Source organism: Dermacentor variabilis, chromosome 7 (assembly GCF_050947875.1).
Source record: "Dermacentor variabilis isolate Ectoservices chromosome 7, ASM5094787v1, whole genome shotgun sequence".
NCBI classification, from domain to species: Eukaryota; Metazoa; Arthropoda; class Arachnida; order Ixodida; family Ixodidae; genus Dermacentor; species Dermacentor variabilis.
Window position 1 is genome coordinate 174,258,793 of NC_134574.1, and position 22,253 is coordinate 174,281,045.

At 50.6% G+C, this 22,253-nt stretch overlaps 1 protein-coding gene and 1 pseudogene across 5 annotated transcripts in view; both read left to right on the forward strand.

Moving 5' to 3' along the window:
• The window catches only part of LOC142588513 (uncharacterized), a 68,667-nt gene that overhangs the window by 21,620 nt on the left and 24,794 nt on the right, over window positions 1–22,253 (forward strand). The window contains exons 3-6 of one of the 5 annotated variants that reach the window (XM_075700327.1): window positions 14,569–14,673; window positions 17,295–17,345; window positions 17,410–17,475; window positions 18,103–18,231. In XM_075700327.1, the coding sequence (XP_075556442.1) occupies window positions 14,569–14,673; window positions 17,295–17,345; window positions 17,410–17,475; window positions 18,103–18,222 (342 nt within the window). In that variant the 3' untranslated portion in view covers window positions 18,223–18,231. The other 4 variants (XM_075700326.1, XM_075700329.1, XM_075700324.1 and 1 more) reach the window with 4 other exon arrangements.
• On the forward strand, window positions 13,697–13,878 carry LOC142589178 (U2 spliceosomal RNA; annotated as a pseudogene).

The window sequence follows — 22,253 nt, forward strand, 5'->3', positions numbered from 1 at the left end:
ATATTGTCACGTAGTGATGACGGCAGTCGCAGGGACGATGAGGACGGACAAAAGTTCGTCGAAAGAAGACTGTTTATTGGGCTGACTTGCGTCCACAATGCCCTGAATTACCCGGCGGCGGCGAGGCGACCAGCGTGCTCGGCGGTCGCCGAACAGAATGCCCGCCGCTGTCGTCTGCGCTCAATCTAAAGCGCGTCTTGGCGCGCCTCAACTGGGCGCGTCTTGCGTTGCGTCGCGTGGCGGCAGACTTGAAGAGTGAGCAAGCACTGCACAGATTCGCGGCATTACTCCCCTCTCAAAGAGACATCGCCTCCATGCATGAAAAGAAATAATGCGACTAGCAACAAGTAAAACGAACCGTGCGAAAATAAACACAGAGTGTAAAAATGCAGCGCCCTTTAGCGCGTATAATAGGGCTTCAGGCGGACGACATGAACAACTGCTGGTCGTACGCGGCGTCGCTGGGATGCAGTCATGGCGTCAGGGATTACTTCATAATCCAGTTCACCTAGCCGACGAAGAACCTTGTATGGGCCGAAATAGCGGCGCAAAAGCTTTTCACTCAATCCACGGCGCCGAATGGGCGTCCAAACCCAGACTTGGTCTCCTGGCTTGTATTCCGCGTTGCGTCTTCGTAGGTTGTAGCGTCTGGTGTCGGTTCGCTGCTGGTCTTTGATTCGTAATCGGGCAAGCCTTCGAGCTTCTTCCGCGCGTTGAAGGTAGGCGGTGACATGGACGTTCTCTTCTTCTGTAACATTGGGCAGCATGGCGTCTAGCGTGGTCGTGGCCTCCCATGGACGAGCCTAAAAGGCGTCATCTAGGTGGTCTCCTGCACTGTGGTGTTGTAGGCGAAGACGACGAATGGCAGGATGACGTCCCAGGTCTTGTGTTCGGCATCGACATACATGGCGAGCATATCGGCGATGGTTTTGTTCAGGCGCTCGGTATGCAGTTGTCCTCCGGTGGGTGGTTTGGCTGTAACGCAGGATGGCTTGCGTTAGTTCCGCCGTGAATGCTGTTCCTCTGTCCGTGATGAGTACATCGGGGGCGCCGTGTCGCAGAAAAATGCATTCCACGAAAAATTTGGCGACTTCTGCTGCTGTTCCGTTCGGTAGGGCTTTTGCCTCGGCGTAGTGAGTCAGGCAGTCGGTCGCTACGATGATCCACTTATTTCCAGACGTTGACTTTGGGAAAGGGCCAAGCAAGTCCATGCCGATCTGCTGAAAGGGTCTTGCGGGGGGTTCAATGGGGTTCAGGAATCCTGCTGGTCGGGTGGGAGGTGTCTTTCGTCGCTGACAATCTAGGCAGGTTTTCACATAATGTGCGACATCGGCAGAAAGGCGGGGCCAGTAATACTTTTCTTTAATGCGGCGGAGAGTGCGAGCAAACCCGAGATGTCCCGCTGTCGGCTCGTCGCGGGAAGCCTGTAGAACTTCTTTGCGGAGACAAGCAGGTACAACAAGGAGGTAGGCTGTTTTGTTCGCTGCGAAGTTCTTCTTCATGAGGACATCATTCTGTACACAGAAGGAAGAAAGTCCTCGCTTGAACGAGGCAGGGGGCGAAGAAACGTTGCCTTCCAAGTACTCTATGAGGCATTCTAGGTCAGGGTCCGAGCGTTGCTGCTGGGCAAAAGAGCTGGAGCTGATGGGTCCCAGGAAGGCGTCTCCACGTCGTCCGGTGGCGGCGCATCTACAAGGGCTCGTGAGAGGCAATCGGCGTCAGAGTGTTTGAGTCCGGACTTGTAAACCACGGTGACGTCAAACTCCTGGAGGCGAAGACTCCATCGAGCGAGGCGGCCAGAGGGGTCCTTCAAATTGGCAAGCCAGCACAGCACGTGGTGATCGCTGACCACCTTGAACGGTCGTCCTAACAGGTAGGGGCGGAATTTCGACGTAGCCCAGATGATGGCAAGGCACTCCCTCTCAGTCGTCGAATAGTTAGCCTCGGCCTTGGAAAGGGAGCGGCTAGCGTATGCGATGACGTTCTGCAGTCCGTCGCTTTTTTGAACGAGGACGGCGCCTAGGCCCACACTGCTTGCGTCGGTATGCACCTCAGTATCAGCGTTTTCATCAAAATGAGCGAGGATCGGTGAAGACAGTAAACGGCGCTGGAGTTCTTTGAAGGCTTCTGCTTGCGGCGCTTCCCATTTAAATGGCACGTTTGCCTTCGTTAGTTGGGTCAGGGGCTCGGCGATGAGCGAAAAGTTTTTCACAAATCGTCGGTAATATGCGCACAGGTCGATGATCGCCTGATGCTCACTAAGGAAATCCAAGCCCAAGATCACTTCGCGGGAGCATTGCGGTAGCACAACAAAGGTCGCAGGATAGGTGTGTCCTTTGACAGTCACTCGCGCTGTGCATCGTCCTGATGGCGTAATGAGGTGGCCACCTGTGGTGCGAATTTGTGGGCCATCCCAAGCGGTTGTGACTTTCCTCAGCTGCGCAGCGAATGTTCCATTCATCACTGAGTAATCGGCTCCTGTGTCAACTAGAGCAGTGACTTTCCGACCGTCGATAGCCACTTCTAAGTCGGATGTCTTGGCTCTTGCATTGCACGTCGGCCTCGGCGTCGGGTTACGGCTTCGTTGCGTATTCGAGTCGCGGGTGGGGCGTATCGTCGAAGCGTTTCTGGGTGGCGGCGTCATTTCGAAGGCAGTTCGCGCCGTGGTGGTGGTTGTCATTTTCTGCGGCGTCGGTGCAGCGAGTGGGGCTTCTTCATGCTGCGTAGCGGGTGTAGCGTCTTCATGGAGCGTTGTCGGTGGAGGATCTTCGGCGTTTCGTTCGTGAGCAACCTCACCTCCAGAGGTTGCCGCCTTTAATTTCCCCTACGGGGGCTCGGAGACCTTCCCCGTACCGTGGCTGCGTAGCTGCGGCGTGGCGACGCAAGGCGCGACGTTGACGGCGATGGTGAGCGCGAAAGGCGGTTCGGCGTGTACTCCTCTCGACGCAGGTACTCGTCGATTTCCTGCGGACGTTGGCCGAAGCGTGGTCGTGGGACGTCAACGGCAAATCCTCGAAGACCGATACGTCGGTACGGGCAGTGATGAAGAATATGGCCGGCCTCACCGCAATGGAAGCACAACGGCCGGTTGTCGGAAATCCTCCAGGCGTCGCATTTCCTGGGGCTTGAGCGTTGCTCTTAGGCTGGGCGGGCGGGGGCAGGGAGGCGGTGTCCGGGAACAAGTTGTTCATGTCGGAGAGGATGTAGTGGTTGTCGTTGGGGCTGAGGAGTGCGTACTACAGCGGCGTACGTCGTGGCCTGGGGTTCTGTGGCCGTCGGGGTGCCAAGTGCCTGTTGCACTTCTTCCCGTACCACATCCATGAGAGTTGCTGCTTGCGGCTGTGCGGAAGATGGCAGTAATCGGAGTAGCTCCTCGCGAACAATTTCGCGGATCACTTCCCGCAAGTTGTCGCTGGTGGTGGTCGTCGAGTCCGGACGGATTGCACAAACAGAGGAAAGGCGGTTGTACTGCCGAGCCCGGACGTCGAGGGTCTTCTCAATCGTGTTGGCTTCTTGCATGAATTCCTCGACTGTTTTTGGCGCGGACGAGGCTGCCAAAGAGTTGTTCTTTTACGCCGCGTATTAAAAACTGAACTTTCTTTTCCTCGGTCATCTCGAGGTCGGCGCGGCGAAATAGGCGCTTCATTTCTTCGACGTAACCACGGACAGGCTCATTTGGCAGCTGGATCCTGGACTCGAGGAGTCGTTCGGCTCTTTCTTTCCTCATGACGCTGCTGAATACCTTCAATAGTTCCCTCTTGAATAGCTCCCATGTCGTTAGGGACTACTCGTGGTTTTCGTACCACGTGCGTGCGGAGCCCTCTAATGAGAAAAATACCTGCCCAATTTTTGCCGCATCATCCCACTTGTTGAACGATGCCACGCGCTCAAATTGGTCCAACCATTCTTCGGGGTCTTCGCCTAGGGATCCATTGAAGGTTGGCGGCCCCCGCGGCTGCTGCAGTATGATCGGTGTCGACTTCTTCGGCGAGGTTGCGGTACTCGTAGCGGCGTCTTTTCGCTTTCTGGCGCGGTCCGGCAAGGTCCCGAACTCAGGATCCTCTCCCTGGAGACGTCGGCTGGCTCGCTGAACTGCTGGCTCGTCCTCGGGCGCGAAGCGCTGAGGGCTGGCTTCACGACTTGAAGGACGCGTCCGGAACATGGAAGGCTACCCCGCACCTCCACCAGATGTCACGTAGTGGTGACGGCAGTCGCAGGGACGATGAGGACGGACAAAAGTTCGTCGAAAGAAGACTGTTTATTGGGCGGACTTGCGCCCACAATGCCCTGAATTACCCGGCGGCGGCGAGGCGCCCAGCGTGCTCGGCGGTCTTCGAACAGAATGCCCGCCGCTGTCGTCTGCGCTCAATTTAAAGCGCGTCTTGGCGCGTCTCAACTGGGCGCGTCTTGCGTCGCATGGCGGCAGCGCGTCTTGCGTTGCGTCGCGTGGCGGCAGACTTGAAGAGTGAGCAAGCACTGCACAGATTCGCGGCAATATATTTACAGAGGGGAGTAAGGCAGACGTAGGAAGGGATGGGCGGTGAGGTGGGCAGAGAGATAAGGGGGGAATGTTTAGGGTTGAGAGAAGGGACAGGGCCGACTTATATGCCTGGTGAATGAGGCTGCTGACTTTTTCTTCCTCGGTATGAGAAAGGAAGAGATACGGACGAGAATAGATCAGGGGCGGCTGAGAGCACAGGCCTGGACCAGGCGGCGGAGGTTGTGTTCGCGCATGCCGTGGTGACGGTTGGCAATGCGGCGTGTGAGGCGGATGGTGTGGTGCACAGTGTTTGTGAATCGAGTGATGAGGGTAGTGGGCTTAAATTGGATTGAAGAAAGAGTCCGAGGATCCGGAAGGTAGAGACGTGAGGAAGGCATGTGCCGTCAAGGGAGACGATGAGTGGGGAAGGCGACAGGGGGGCCATCCCCCGAGGCAGAAGGAGCAAAAGCTTCGATTTGGTCGGGGAGCAGCTCAACCCGATAGCCTGGGCGTGAGTCGCTACCACATCCACGCATGCCTGTAGAGTGGTATCCATGTCGCCAAGATTGCCGGTGGTCACCCAGAGGGTGATGTCATATCGGCGTAGGAAGCATGAGACAGAGCTGGGACAGTGCTGTAATAGTTGGCGTCGGGCATGTAAAAAAGGGTAGCTGACCCATGCCGGCGTCCGATTCATTCACGCCAAGAACGCTGTTGAAGGAAGGAACTTGTTCTCATCGAGAACGAGGAGTATTGTCTTTTTTTAACAAAATCTACATGAAGAGTGCAGAACGTTACATCTCATCAGTCTAACATGACTGAAGTGAAGCACACCGAGGCGTCGCAAACATTCGCTTAAGCTCCTCGGTCTTCCCTAGATCCCTAGGCGAGGGAAGTCTGCCGCACCACCCTCCCACCCCCAATCAGAGCGTACAAAGTCGTCGAAGGACCCGCGTTGAGGGCGAGGGTTCACACAATCACTCCCGCACCTTTTTTTCACTGAATACAGAGGAAGGAGGGACAGAGAACCTTGGGGGTACCCTTGTCGCCAAGAGAGAAAGAAGGAGAACAAAGTGGGCCGTTTGAGATTTCGGCTCTGCAGTGGGCGAGGAAAGCGGTGACGTAAGCATGGACACGGGCTCCTACATGGAGGGAGGAGAGAGCATCCAGAATGGCGGTGTGGTGTACCTTGTCGAATGCTTTGGTAAGGTCCAGCGCCAGGATAGTCCGAGTGCGTTTGTGGTGGGAGGGGTGTAGGACACCTCGGAAAGTTGGAGCATGACATCCTGGGTGGACAACTGGAAACGAAAGCCGAACATGGAGTCTGTATACAAGTGATGACCATCCAAATGCGGGCCAGGATTACGTGCTCGAACAGCTTGCCGAGACAGGAGGCGAAGGAGGTTGGGCGGAGGTGTTCGAGGGCAATAGGTTTGCCGGGTTTGGTAATGAAAGAGACATGTGTATGGGTCCAGGAGGAGGGAAGGCTGCCAGCATGCGAATGTGTATTGAGAAGGTCAGTAAGGGCTTCGAGGGAAGGGGTATCTAGGTTGCCGAGTGCCTTGTTAATCACGCGGTCCACCCGCGGGGCCCAGGTGTTGCGGCGCGTGAGTAGCGCAGCACGAACCTCGCTCAGGGAGATGTCCGCTTCAAAGTCGAGGTTGGGAGCAGCCGAGGGTGCCGTGTTCATCGGCGCGGAGCCGGCGGCTGTGGAGGTGCGGGAGCTGTGGAAGGAGGAGCGGTGGAGTACAGACGCGCTGGCGCGACAGCCCCTGAATTTAGAGCTGCTGGGCAGCGATAGTGGCCTCGAGGGCCGCGGTTTGGGGGTCCGACCTGTGAGGCTGCAATTTCCAGCTTGCCGGTGATGTGGTGGTGGCGACGGGCCCGATGGACTTGTCGGACCTGGGCGAGACGGGAAGGAGACGGAGCGGTGGCTGCTGGCAGACCGGGCACCACGGGAGGCAGTGCGGCGGCGGGAAGGCCAGGAGGTATTGAGAATGGGCCCGGTGGGTGGCGCTCGTGAGGGAGGCTAGGGCTTGGAGGTGGCCGGGGGTGATGACAGTTAAACAGGAGATCGACTGCCGTGTGGGCCTGGCCGCAGCGGTAGCAGAGGGCGGACTTGAGCTTAGTACAGACGTCCGCGCGGTTTTCAGAAGGCCAGCAGTTCGTACAGACTTCGGCTTTTTGGCGGAAGGGGTGGCAGCAGTAAATCTCGCAATTAAACACGACGGTACAGAGGACAGTGGAATAGCCAACGTAGGCGATGAGGATGTATTTGGAACGCCCCATCTGGCGCGCGTCGGGGATGGCGTAAGAGGTCAAGGACGTCATCCTGGGTTAGGGAGTCCACGGCCTTGTATATAATGCCACGGAGGGCGTTGTCGGGTGTGCTCATGTAGGTTGATAAGAAAAGCCAGCTGCAGTGCAAGTTTTGCCACCCAGTTGCGACTATGGCGGCAACATTCTGGGAGCGTCGCCACACACCTCTAGCCACGGCGTGACTAAGTCAACTGTGTGTGAACAACAATACGTGCGTCCTCGACTCTCCGTCGTTGGAGGCGAGTTTGACGAAGTCGCCATTGCAACTAAACGGGCTCGGCAGACCAACTATTGTTACTGAGCCGCGGGAACTTCAACTGACACCCCTTCCCACGCGCCGACCAAGACGCCAGACAATGGGCGGCCGGCGGGCACGCTGCAGTTCGGGGAATAAATGCCCCCACGGTGCCTCGTTCTCCCCTACGGTGCCTCGTTCTTACCTACAGTGCCTGGTCAACTCGCCTACGGTGCTTGGACGGCCGTTTCCGTTCACCTGGGTATCGGGGGAGGACCGAGTGTTTAAAAACCGCTGTTGCGCGGCTGCTCAGAACACTCTCTCTCAAGCAGTCATGTTAGACTGATATAAATTCTGTAAATAAACCCATATTCCTCGTTCTCGATGAGAAGCAGTCCTTCCCTTCATCAACGTCCACAGCGTGGTTAAGTTGGACGACGGCATGGGCCAGCTACCTTCTAATTCATGCCCGACTCCAATCTTGACAACGGATCACGAGCGATGGGATTGAACCCCCAATCATAACAAGGTACGCAGGGGGCCAGAGATGGGACCCAGGCGGAGTTCCTAGACCCGGAAGTAGAGACGAGCACGCGGCTCAGATGGAGTGCTGACAGTAAGGGTTGTACGGATTGGTCCGCATACACGGTCGGCGGTGCGGGCGGTGGCGTAGTCGATGAAGCAAAAGTGCAGAGGATTTGGAGCAGGGCTCCGTTAGTGGTATTGCGAAGGTCAAGTCCCCCTCCCGGTCTGAAGATGATTTTGAATCCCTCTGCTGGGAGGCGAGCAAGGAGAGCGTGACGACAGAAAGTGGTAGTGCTGGGGGCGGTTGCTGGCGGTGGAGTAGGGGTCGGACGGGGGCGAAGCAGGTGGTACGAGAGGGGGGGGAGGGGTACTCGTCGCCGTAAACCAAAATATATCATGTACATCTGTTAACATTATGGCCGATCTTGAAATCTTATGGCTGAAATGCCATGCCGCTCCCCATTCAATTTTACTTGGCGTTTGCTATAGGCCCCCTAAGAGTACTCCAGACTTCTCTTTCAAACTGAATAACAACTTAAATAACGACCAAACACCCCCACATGCATGTAATTCTATTTGGAGACATTAATTTTCCTAAATCGATTGGTCAAGCCGGCCTGCACCAACGGCTACATCAAGGGAATCGAACGAGTTCCTTGAGGTATGCCTCAACTTTAACTTATCTCAAGTGCTCACAGAACCAACCCGTGTCACCGATAACTGCCAAAACATTCTAGGCCTTGTCTTAACAAGTAATCCTGAGGGCGTATCATCCATCACGTATCTTACCGAAAGAAGTGACGATAAAGTCATACATGTTGACTATGTTGACTCCGTAATTAAACCCGTTTTGACTCCGACTGTTAAAAAGACTATTCGCTTGTATGAATGGGGCAATTATGAAGCAATTAATCATGAACTAACGCAATTTGAGCCCAGTTTTGCAAGTGTCTTTCCTTGTCACATCATGGGTGAAAAATGGTTCATTTTCAAAGAGAAACTAAACAATCTAGTTGGCAATTACATTCTCCAAATTAGCATAATTTATTCCAATTAAGCACAGCCCTGGTTCAAGAAAGCCTTGAAGCGATTAGAAAACAGGAAAAAACGTCTCTTCCGCGCAGCTAAGTCCCGTAACACCCCTGACGCATGGAATAAATACAAAATCGCTGAAACTGCCTATCTGGAAGTCATACATCATGCCAAACGCTCATTCTTTTATTCTGATGTGCCGAGCATGCTTAATAACGACCCCCAAAAAATTCTGGCAAGTCTTAAGCCCACAGGACACGCGAACTGTTACCCTATCAAATGAATCAGGTGATTCCCTAACCGACGCTGAATGTGCTCACTCGTTTAACACAACCTTCGCGTCAGTTTTTACACAAGAAACTGAAATGTCATTTTATATTCCCCATGCGAACTTTCAATGTACCATGCCACCAATTACAGTTTTCCATCCGGCATTTCATCCCTCATAGACAACATCAAACTTTCATCGGCAACTGGTGTGGACGACATTACGTCTAAACTTCTAAAAACACTAAACATATTTGTGCAGCATATCTCTGTCTTCTATTTTCACAGTCAGCTTCAACAAACGTGCTGCCTCCAGATTGGAAGCACGGAACGGTCGTTTCAGTTCACAAATCGGGCAGCAAACGCTCCCCATTTAATTATCGCCCCATCTCATTAACCAGTGTACCCTGCAAAATCCTGGAACATATCTACACACATATCATGGACTTTCTTGATGCCAACCATTTTTTTCATCCTTCGCAGCATGGCTTCAGGAAAGGCTTTTCCTGCGAAACGCAGCTAGCTATGTTCGTTCACGACCTCTATGTAAACCTTGACTCTAACTTTCAGACTGACGCCATCTTCCTAGATTTCGCCAAAGCTTTTGACAAAGTTCCTCATGAGCGTCTACTACTAGAACTTGCCGCATTACATCTTAATACCGATATCTTAGCATGAGTTCGAGAATTCTTTAGTAACCGTTCGCAATCAGTCTTTGTCAACAATCAAGCATCCAACTCTACCCCTGTAACCTCAGGCGTACCCCAAGGGTCCGTCCTTGGTCCACTACTATATCTAATTTACATTAATGACATACCAATGCACGTACCTTCAAAGATCCGTATGTTTGCAGACGATTGTGTAATTTATCGTAAAATTAACAGCGTTTCTGATAACACGTCCCTTCAGAACGACCTGCGAAGTTTGCAGGAACGGTGCAACCTTTGACTAATGGAACTAAACCCTAACAAACGTAAGACTGTCTCCTTCCACCGCCGCAGAAATCCACTTGTTTTCTCGTATCAAATTGCTGACGTCAACCTTGAATTAGTTCCTTCCTACAAATATCTCGGAGTAAAGCTTAGTAGTGATTTAACCTGGGAAAGGCACATTATGAATATCATTTCATCTGCTAACAAAACACTCGGGTTTTTAAAACGCCATTTGCGGCACGCCCCCCAAAATGTAAAATTACTAGCCTATCATTATCTCGTCAGGGCGAAATTAGAATATGCATCCCCCATTTGGAACTAGAAATTTGGACTAGAAATGAAATAGACTTCATACTCTGCGCTAACCCTGGCATCATACAAGATGTGGACGTGCTCGGCAAGGTGCGCTGCAGTGACCACAGGATGGTAAGAACTCGAATTAGCCTAGACCTGAGGAGGGAACGGAAGAAACTGGTACATAAGAAGGCGTATAATGAGTTAGCGGTAAGAGGGAAACTAGAGGAATTCCAGATCAAGCTACAGAACAAGTATTCGGCTTTAACTCCGGAAGAGGACCTTAGTGTTGAAGCAATGAACGACAATCTTGTGGACATCATTAAGGAGTGTGCAATGGAAGTCGGTGGTAACTCCGCTAGGCAGGATACCAGCAAACTATCGCAGGAGACGAAAGATCTGATCAAGAAACGCCAATGTATGAAAGCCTCTAACCCTACAGCTAGAATAGAACTGGCAGAACTTTCGAAGTTAATCAACAAGCGTAAGACAGCTGACATAAGGAAGCATAATATGGATAGAATTGAACATGCTCTCAGGAACTGAGGAAGCCTAAAAACAGTGAAGAAGAAACTAGGAATTGGCAAGAATCGGATGTATGCGTTAAGAGACAAAGCCGGCAATATCATTACTAATATGGATAAGATAGTTCAAGTGGCTGAGGATTTCTATAGAGATTTATACAGTACCAGTGGCACCCTCGACGATAATGGAAGAGAAATTAGTCCAGAGGAATTCGAAATCCCAAAGGTAACGCCGGAAGAAGAAAAGAAAGCCTTAGGAGCTATGCAAAGGGGAAGGCAGCTGGGGAGGATCAGGTAACAACAGATTTGTTGATGGATGGTGGACAGATTGTTCTAGAGAAACTGGCTACCCTGTATACGCAATGCCTCATGACCTCGAGCGTACCGGAATCTTGGAAGAACGCTAACATAATCCTAATCCATAAGAAAGGGGACGCCAAAGACTTAAAAAATTATAGACCGATCAGCTTACTATCCGTTGCCTACAAACTATTTACTAAGGTAATCGCAAATAGAATCAGGAACACCTTAGACTTATGTCAACCAAAGGACCAGGCAGGATTCCGTAAAGGCTACTTAACAATAGATCATATTCACACTATCAATCAGGTGATAGAGAAATGTGCGGAATATAACCAACCCTTATATATAGCTTTCATTGATTACGAGAAAGCGTTTGATTCTGTCGAAACCTCAGCAGTCATAGAGGCATTACGGAATCAGGGTGTAGACGAGCCGTATGTAAAAATACTGAAAGATATCTATAGCGGCTCCACAGTCACCGTAGTCCTCCATAAAGCAAGCAACAAAATCCCAATAAAGAAAGGCGTCAGGCAGGGAGATACGATATCTCCAATGCTATTCACAGCGTGTTTACAGGAGGCATTCAGAGACCTGGATTGGGAGGAATTGGGGATAAACGTTAATGGAGAATACCTTAGTAACTTGCGATTCGCTGATGATATTGCCTTGCTTAGTAACTCAGGGGACCAATTGCAATGCATGCTCACTGACCTGGAGAGGCAAAGCAGAAGAGTGGGTCTAAAAATTAATCTGCAGAAAACTAAAGTAATGCTTAACAGTCTCGGAAGAGAACAGCAATTTATAATAGGCAGCGAGGCACTGGAAGTCGTAAGGGAATACATCTACTTAGGGCAGGTAGTGACGGCGGATCCGGATCATGAGACGGAAATAATCAGAAGAATAAGAATGGGCTGGGGTGCGTTTGGCAGGCATTTTCAGATCATGAACAGCAGGTTGCCATTATCCCTCAAGAGAAAAGTATATAATAGCTGTGTCTTACCAGTACTCATCTACGGGGCAGAAACCTGGAGGCTTACGAAAAGGGTTCTACTCAAATTGAGGACGGCGCAACGAGCTATGTAAAGAAGAATGATAGGTGTAACGTTAAGGTATAAGAAAAGAGCAGATTGGGTGAGGGAACAAACGCGAGTTAATGACATCTTAGTTGAAATCAAGAAAAAGAAATGGGCATGGGCAGGACATGCAATGAGGAGGGAAGATAACCGATGGTCATTAAGGGTTACGGACTGGATCCCAAGGGAAGGGAAGCGTAGCAGGGGGCGGCAGAAAGTTAGGTGGGCGGATGAGATTAAGAAGTTTGCAGGCATGGCATCGCCACAATTAGTACATAACCGGGGTTGTTGGAGAAGTATGGGAGAGGCCTTTGCCCTGCAGTGGGCGTAACCAGGCTGATGATGATGATGATTTAGAACCCTCATCAAGTATATCTCATCAATCAACTGGAATCGCTTCAAAATCTAGCTGCAAGATTTATTCATTCCAACCACTCCTACGACATCAGTATATCGGCACTAAAAACAAAATCCGGCTTATCATTGCTTGTATCTCGCCGCCGCATTGCTAGTCTTTGTTTTTGTTTTTTTCACAAGTTATTTTACAGCTTACTTGGCAAAGCTTCATACATTCTCCCCCCGGCACGCATATCCAGCCGCACCGGTCACCCGCAACAAGTCGCGCGCCCTCGTACACGCACTGTCACTTTTTCGTCTTCATTCTTTTTTGGTGCAGCAACAGACTGGAACGGCCTTTCCAACGAAATCACAGTCATAACCTATCCTAGCACATTTTTAAACACCGTAACAAATAATCTTACCCTGTATTAAAAACATGGCCTTCAATTTTTCATGTCTGTATATACCCACCCCTTCAATGAGGCCTTTAAGGAAATAAAATGAAATGAAAACATTCGTGCAACTATTTTTAAAGAAACTGCTGCCCTATTCCGCAGAATTCCAGCTTTTTTCTTCTTTGCCTTAACATTGGCACCCAATATTCTGTCCCTGATCTTGCGGAAAGATGAACGCACGATTTTTCGGCACCTATTTGTAATTGCTCCTGCAATTGGGCACGCAGCACTTATTGGGCATATCCTGGCATGAACGTAATCCACATTCAGCGGCAATGAAGGCTTGCCGGACACAACCGCAATCGCAGCACAAGCGCAGAAGCTACGTGCACGGTTCACGTCCAGAAAAAAAAAAAAGTGCGATCGGAAGCATGTCGCAGCATGCCAGGACTTTTCTAACCCCGAAGCTATCCAAGGAGCGGCAAGGTTCCCGGAACTAATCGAATTGTTATCGCCGTCGTCGCCTACTCGGTCTTCCACGTCTCATGTTCAACTGTGCCGCTCGTAGCTTCGTAGCACATTGCACAGAACTTCTATGTGGGCTTCTTTTGCGTGACGTAGCTCAAGGGGAGAGGGTACAGCCAGAAGGCCTTAAGTTCTCTAGAGGGTGTCGGCCTAGCGCGGGGGTTGTCACCGAAACAAAATCATAAAATATCACGAGCCATTCCACTCTGTGACGGTGGATGACCATGCATGGAAGCTGTTTAGCACACGACACAGAGGGGACATACAATTTTGAATAAAGCTACAAACTCATTTACCGTGATGTTTATATACATTCGCGTGGACGAAGGGACCGCCGCCCCATGGAGCCGAAGTAACAAGACCCACGTGACGCTTCGATGGGACCGCCACCGCGGGAGGCCGAAAGGAAAGGAAAGCAGGAACGCCGACAAAGAGAGGCTAGTGCGAACGTAGACCTCGCCAACGCGGGTCAAAGTGCAGTATCTGTTCTTATCAGCTTAATATCTAATGCGGGTTCCTATTTGGACTATAGATATCAACTTATTTTTGCAAGTTGGCAGAGTACTTGAAGTCTGTTTCGCCTCAGCTGCGGTTAGGCCCGATATTTCACTATCTCCGGGATCGGCCCACTGTTTTTGCACACAAGAACAATAATGCATGGAACCCTCGACATAAACAGCCCTTCGCTGTAAAACAAACTCTGCTTACCCCGCGTGATGCATCGCAGCACCAGTAGCAACGTGTCGCTACGCTAGCCTTGCTGTGTTTCGGGCGACCACACTAATGTCTCGTCAGGGCAACAGCGGTACACTTTTTAATATTGTCAGACAATGACCGCTTGCCTCTAGAGCTTCTTTTTCGAAGCAGTGATGCGAGTTTTTGCATTGTGATGGTTGGGCGCGGGCGCAATAACGTTTTGTTAGCCTGAACGACTTACATGGCTATACTCGCGGACCACTTCCTGTGGCAATGAAGGGGGCAAAGCTCGCACAAGCGAGAGAGCTTCTGAAAAAAGTCCCACATTTTGATCTGTTTAAGCTGGGGAAGAGAAAACATAAACACCATATTTAAAACAGCTACATATATGACAAAACACACCACCGCCTTGTTTTGCGGCTTTTCCCTTCCGGTCAAACGCGAAGCGGTCACACGTCGAAGGTGCGTCGATTCCTGCGTCTCTTCCGAGAAAGCGCTGCCGGACTGCTTGGCACAAGAACACAAGTGCTCGCCCCCCTCCCCCGTGGCATACCCTTCGTTGCCACAGAGAGTATACGCAGTGCCGTTAGTGTTGGTCCATCGTGACGGCTGCACATTTCTTTGCACAGGGTTTGGACGGCATGTCCAAGAGGGACATCGTGGCGTCACTGGGCTGCTTCGCATTGTACACTTTCTCCCAGCAGATGGCTGACCCGTGCGTGGACGCAAACCTCGTGAGTTTGATTACAGCACCGGCGAGCTAGTTGAAAGCTGCATAGTTTTCATTCGACATAAGCTGCATAAAGGAAAGAGATTAGGCTACACAAAGCAGTGAGAAAAGTGAGGAAAAGAATTTCACACTGACATAGGCTCAAAAGAAATTGGTGTTTGTCAAGTTGGTAAGGACATCTTAAAAAATTAAATGAGCGCAAATAGGCACACTAGCAACCACGCACACACGCAGACACATGCTCCACACATGGCGCTGTGTTGGGGGGACGTACCTATAGTGTGTCTGCATGTGTTGGTGTATGTCTGCGTATGTGAGTGTGTGCATGCGTTGTTGCGAGTGTGCCTCTACTTGCGCTTATTTAATCATCTACGACACGTACGTAGGCTCAGTGATGCAGAGCAAAGCGGCTGGCTGTTAAGAAACAGCCAACGCGAACCACTTCGCTCTTCCATAGTATCCACACTTAAAACGACACACGGCGCTATGTCCTGGTCCCATCGGACCCGTTGGAGTCATGCACATACACCATGTTAAGTTCTCTGCCCTCCAGATGCAGCTTCAGATAGCAGCAGCGTACGACAAAAACGGCTCTCCTGCGTTTCAGCTGTCAGTTATGAAAGAGTCGACAAAGATCTTCCTGAATTTTTAAAATCTGTGTAGACCATACTTTTTGTGACGTGAAACATCTTTAAGATCGGTGGCGGAGGGGGCGTGTGCATGGCTTGCTAAACTGCATGTAACGAAAACATATCATACCATTATTGATTGCAGTCATGGTAGTCACGCGTCTTACCTTGGCATTGTTGTGCGAAGGAAATAAGCCATTACAGATGGTGCATGTCTCTCGCGTGCGCAGTTAGCGTCTCGGTACGCATTGCGCAATTGGAGCTAAATTTAGCTTGCCGCTCGGCCTCCCTCTGAGCTTGGCACAACGTTTGTCCATCCGGCCAGGAGCGGTCGCGTCGAGAGATCTCACTGAGCCACATTATAGCATAATCCAACAAATTTAAACCTGCATTCATGAGTAATTATACGAGTGTGCGATTGTAAGCATGAAATTCTTTTAACTCCCGTTGTCGGCGACCTTCAAGAGACATTGAGCCAAAAACCAGAGTCGTTATCCGGGCATTCAAGACGAGAACGGGGTGAGAACGAAACGAGAACATCCGGGCATTGTTGCGAGAACAAAACTAAGTCATCCGGGCAACCCTTCAAAACTTAGGAAAATGCGGTCTCTAGAACATCGCTATTGGAAATGACAAAGCTTCAGCGCACTAGTACTTACAGCTTGAGATATTGTTAATAAACATTAGGAAGAACTCGGAAGCAATGTTTTTTGTAACTTGTTTGAGAAATAACTAGCGTATGTATGCGGTCTTTCCTAGTTGCCCGGATGTTTTCGCTTGAGTGCCCGGATAACGGCTTTGGCTTTTGGCTCAAGGTCACTTGAAGGTCGCCGACAACGGGAGCTGAAATCCTTTCATGTTTAAAATCGCTTGAAGGTGGCGGCAATACAGGAAGCAAAAAACACCACACTACGAAAGCGGTAGACCGTTAAATCAACACTTCGGTGCCCGCCGTAGTATCTTTGCGGCTATGGAATTGCCAGAGGTCGTGGATTTGATGCCGACCGCGGCAGCCGCATTTCGACGGGGGCGAAATAGAAAACGCACGTGCACTTATGTTTTGGGAGACGTCAAAGAACTTCACGGTATCAAAATTAATCCGGAGTCCGCCACTGCGGCGTGCCTCATAATAAGATTGTGGTTCTGGCACGTACAGCCCCATACAGTTACAAACACAGTTGTTTTCCCTGAACAGTTAAAACTGGAACCCTCAGGAGATTTTCGCAGGTGAGAATTTTGCTACAACACTAGAAAATTATATCTTTGGTGTTTAGTGTTCAAATGTATTGTACTCTTATTGTTGTTGTTTCACAGACATACTGTTGCTTTTAGCGTATTGATGAGTGTTTAAAGCAACGAATTCATGTTTTCTTGTTCTTGGTGTTACGACTTACTTGATTTTTCTTTTGCCCCTCGTGCTTAGACCAAAATGTTGGTCCGCAAAATAAATAAAATAAATAAACAATCCAATTCAAGTTTAATACTTGTGCACCATGCTGTGTGCCATGTGAGGCAATGACAATGTTCAACCTTCTCAGAGGTTATAAAACATGGCGCACAACAACGCCTCAAGCAAACACGTCTCCCTGTGTGTCCTATCTACTACGCAGACAAACAGCAGTGGCGTGCGCAAAGTATAACGTTTGACATCAACTCACCACTCCCGTGTTAGACTAAACGCTGAAGCAATTAAACGTTCGCCGTTAACATCACCGTTAATCATGGTCAGTCAAACCAACCAGCACAGAAAGCTTCGCTTACATCGATTCCCACAATCCGTGGAATCTGCATAATCTTTTTCTCAGTATTTGCTCTTCTAAGTTTTCTGCTGCTCGGTGTGCTGCGTTTAAAGTTATATCCTCTTTACTCAAGTACATACACATCCCCGAAAAGACGTGTGCTCAGGGTAAGCTTTCAAAGGCTCACCTTACGTTCACTTCTTTTAGCACTGTAGTGTGTTTCTGTACGGTGTCGATCTCACCCATGTATGTTTCAGCTGACCGAGCTGCTCTTGTGCCAGTACGACTACACGGAAGACAAGGATCTCGTGAGTTCACTTCTAGGGCTCAACGATCCGAGCGCACACTAACTCGAGCGCTGTTCCTCCCCAGCTGCTGCGAGAGTTCAACAACGTCAAGTCCCGCGAGGACATCGTCAAGATGATGGAAGATCTTAAGGTAGGTGAGAAGCAGCCACAAGTGTCCCCAACGCATTTCAATGAACCGTCAAATTGTGGGGCTTAGCGAAACTGCTCAGTGGACGCCGCTTGTTCGATCACTTGGATTTCTCAGAACGACAACAAAGTCTATGGCTAGATGTGAAGAGTAGCCTTCTGTAATAACGTAGCGAAAACAGAGATTTTTTGTCTTTGCGCGCGCACGAGCGCATGACGCGCCGCCTATTGTGAATTATCGTACCTCTCGTGTGACGTAATCACTGGCTCATTCATAGGGAGCGGTATGGAAGAAGAACTCATTACGTCACGCAGCCAACCTTGGTGAGCGAGCACCCCATCATTGTCCATGCGACGAGAAATAAAGAACAGATAGGTTATTATTAATAGTGTGATCACAACCTTTTCGTGGGCAGTGGTGGCAAGCAGTACGTGACTAGCGCCTCCGGCCTTATAGCAAGACCTCCCGCAGCGGTCAGCGGAAGCGCATATCCCAGCCTTGGGGAATACGCTTCATCTGGACAGTTCATTTGGCGGCGTAATTTCGGTAATTAATCTCGACGCTTGCCAGCCCTTCTACAGTTATTACGACCCCCGCGATGCTTCTCTGTGTTGGCTTTCCCCGCATTAGGCGGCACCGAGCCTCTACGCAGTGCTTTGGCGCCACGCCGCTGATGACGCTGCCAGTGACGACGCAGTGGTGATTGCGTGGGCGCAAGTGCTTGACAGCTGCAGTGAGAACGTGGCGTGATTCTCGTTGCCTTCCAGAACTGCATGGGAACAACGCTGGATCCGGTGCTGAATGGGTTCGTAAACAATCTCTTCGCACTTCGCTCGATTCCGCCCCTCGCTTACTGTCTGGCTTGCAAGCATTCCTATCCCCCGAGGTTGTCATCATTTCTAATGCAATATAAATTTCAGTAGATAAATAATTCGGCGAGCGTCCACTTACGGACACCTACACTCACGAGTACTGTTCTGTATACTGAACGGTCTGTTTTTTTTTTCTTTTCTTTCGTTCATTGAAGAATAGCTGTAGAGACGCAATTTGGCGGAAGGGTAGTAAAGTTGTTGCACGGCCAGCTTTAAAACGATCGAACCATTGCTTAACCGAGGATCGTCAGAAGCAGCGCCAAATATAAAGCATATACGTGTGCACACAAGCATTGTGTCCCTGTGAGTCGCTTTATTTGTGTATATGTTTTACTTCGCGCAGCTATAACCTCATGATGCAAAACCAACTGGCCCAATCCTTCACCTTATTAACCAAGAACGCGGCTAGTCGCACATTCACGTGATGTCGCGTCTGCTTAAAGCGCTGGAAACATCCTCGCATTCCGCCAACTCTTCTCCTCAAGAAAAAAAAAACCGCCGTGGTTGCTCAGTGGCTGGGGTGTTAGGCTACTGAGCACAAGGTCGCGGGATCGAATCCCGGCCACGGCGGCTGCATTTCGATGGGGGCGAAATGCGGAAACACCCGTGTACTTAGATTTAGGTTCACGTTAAAGAACCCCGGGTGGTCGAAATTTCCGGAGTCCTCCACTACACCGTGCCTCATAATCAGAAAGTGGTTTTGGCACGTAAAACCCCATAATTTATTTTTTTTTCTCAAGAAGAAAAGCGCACAGATAGTTTTGCAATTATTATATGACTGCTGACACGTTCAGGCGAGCAGATAGATGGAAAGCAAAAAGTCGTTGCAATAAAAACTCTGCAGCACAAGATTTCTAGCTCGCCATGATTGATCACAGAATCGCAAGACTTACTACTTCACCAGCGCTGCTGTTTCCTGATTGTGTATCTACGCTTGCACGCCTGCGCTATGCTACTCCCATTAATTCGCCCCGTGCTGCACCGCAAGTTTTGATCGAATTATCCGGAAGGTTCGGTTAACTAACGGCAGCAATATGAATGCTTTCAAATCTTTCTTTACTGACTAAAGTAGTGCGTAATTTACGCATGCTCTTGACGCGGCGACTCAACAGAGAAGCGCAATATGTTTGAAGCTGCTTCAGCCGTCAACCAAGCCAGAACGAATGGCTTCACGGGCGGAACGAGCAACGGCCACCAAAAGATAAAAATCCATTTAAATAAAACAGCTTCACGCCTAAGGAAGCAGTCTGCGGAATTTGTGTTTTCAAGCTTTTAGTAATCGCTGTGCGCTTAAGAGGGAACAAGGTGTGGGTCGAACTACCCAAAGCGCTGAAGCTAGGGCTAGTTGGTGGTAACGGAACTTGGAAATCCCAACAAGCGCAAAACAGTAACACAGATGATACGTTGCTATTTTTTCGTCACTAAACCTTCAATTGATGTCTAGCACCCGTTCTGTAGATGTGACTCTTCGTCGTGTTGGCATTCCTTAGCGCTTGTTAGGATATAATCAAAGCGGCATGCTTTCCAGTTTGAATTGAACGACTTCTCTTTATGTATTGTTTTTCATCGGGACTTTTCTATACGTTCTAATTAAGCAAAAAGTCAAATTAACCGAGGCCGAATTAACGGGAGTTGACTGCATTGTGTTTTTCTTGAGGTAGCAAATTACACTTAGTGTTTACACTGGTTCGTGTGAAGCGCCTTGTCTGGAGCATGTTCGCTGTCATCTGTCTCATCACTAAACAATATAGTGGTCGCAGATGTGGGCTCCGCAATTTGAAAAGCAATAGCCGGAAGCGCCACAGAGACGAGTCGCAGCAAAACAGAGGTTTCATCAAAGAGGGCGTTGCCAGCACAAGTTCGTCAACGAGAGCGTGAGGCAAGAGCACGTCAGCGGCACAAGAGAGACCCAAAGTGAACGTACATGCAAATAAGCCACGTACACACTTGCATTTCACGCGACAGGCTTAAAGGCCCCGCGTCCCAGAATATATTGCCACGTGCCTTTCGGGCTTCATCTGTGCCGGTGGCGTTCGAATGATGGATGTTAACGCGTGTGAGCACTCGCACAAACCTATACTTACACGTTGCTGCCATGGGGCTAGTTGCTTTTGGTTATGTGGGGCACGCCTCAATAAATGTTTGTCTTGCTGTGCGCTCGTCTTCTCTAATTACCGGTGTGTAGCACCACTCGTGACAACTGGTGGAGGTGCTGGGTATGTCCAGCGCTCGTTCAGGCACTCGCGACACCAGTCTGGATCAGCGAGAAGAAAACGACCAACAAAGAAGCCGCCGGAATCTTGGGCTCTCCCCCTGAGCACGGCTTCCTACCAGAGAAGACTCGCCCTGCAAAAGAGGCCACGACAGTCAAGATGGGCGAGCCCATCACTCCTACAGCCGGCATGTTGCAGCAGCCACGGGAGCCACCGACATTCCGTGGAACCCCCTGCGATGACCCTGAAGACTGGCTCGAACAATTCGAGCGCGTGGCGAGCTACAACAAGTGGGTCGACGACACGAAGCTGCAGCACGTTTACTTCGCGCTGGAGGAGTCTACACGTACGTGGTTCATCAACCAAGAGTCACAGCTCAGGACATGGGAAAACTTCAAGCGAAGCCTTCTTGTTACATTTACAAGTGTCCTTCGCAAGGAAAGAGCCGAGAGACAACTTCAAACACGTCTCCAGCTGCCTAACGAAAGCGTGGCCGTCTTCGTGGAAGAAATGAAGAATCTTTTTGGTCGGGCAGACCCAGAAATGCCGGAAGAAAAGAAGCTTGGTTTTCTTATCAGAGGTGTGAAAGAAGAGCTTTTCGCTGGGCTAATGCGGAACCCACCAGAAACAGTCGCTGAATTTTTAACTGAAGCCGCAGCCATGGAAAAAACACTCGACGTTCGAAGAAGACAGTACGGACGCCCTGCTCTGGTCCGTGGTGCGTCTCCCACGGAATTCCGACACCATGAGCATGAGCAACCTTCAAGACACAATCAAGGCTGTAGTACAAGAGGAAGTTCGTAAAATGTTCCCCAGCTCCAGTCTTCAAGTCGCAGCGCTCAGCGACGTTATCAGACAAGAAGTCCAGCAGGCACTGGGAGCAGGGCAGCTAGTTCAGCCGCACCAAGCACCCGAATACACCTCTCGACCACCTCAGGTTATGTCTTATGCCGCCGCTGTGCAAAACCAAGTGCCGCCGACCTGATAGGCGTACTCTCCATTGCAACGCTCACGACCAAATGACCGCCCGCCCAGAGCCGAACAGGCAGCCCCGAGAAAGTCCGACGTCTAGAGGACTCCCGACCAGCGTCCTTTATGCTTCCACTGCGGCGAGCCCGGCCATGTATACCGTCGCTGCTTCTACAGGAACCTCGGCATCCGTGGATTCCCTATCGGGGCTCCACGTCCGCAACCTGGCCAAAGGCCACTTGAGACCGAACACTACCTACAAAGGCAGAATTCGTCAACAAGCCGCTACAGGTCGCCGTCACCCTCATCCCGCCGTTCTACTTCTCCCCGTCCTAGCTACGCGGAAGCAGCGCGGGGAAGGTGCCCCAGCCCTAGCTTGGGAAACTGCGGACGGCAACCGGTGGAGGCACGGTTGCAGCCCGTCGCACTGCTGAAAACCCTCCCCCGCCGCAACATTCCAGCGATGTAACTATACGCCTGCGCCGTACGAACTAAATGTGTCAAGGACGCGACAATATAATCTTCATGCCAGCGACGAGACCAAGCGATGCGGCAGTAGCAAGTACCGGCAAAGCCGCAGCACCGCACCCCGACGCACGTACAATACCAGAACAAAATCCACGGACCTAGCAGTGAAGATAGACAACCGGGATGTGTTCGCACTGGTTTACACCGGTGCTGACTTCTCCGTCGTGAGCGCAGTGTTCGCCACTCCACAAAGGAAAGT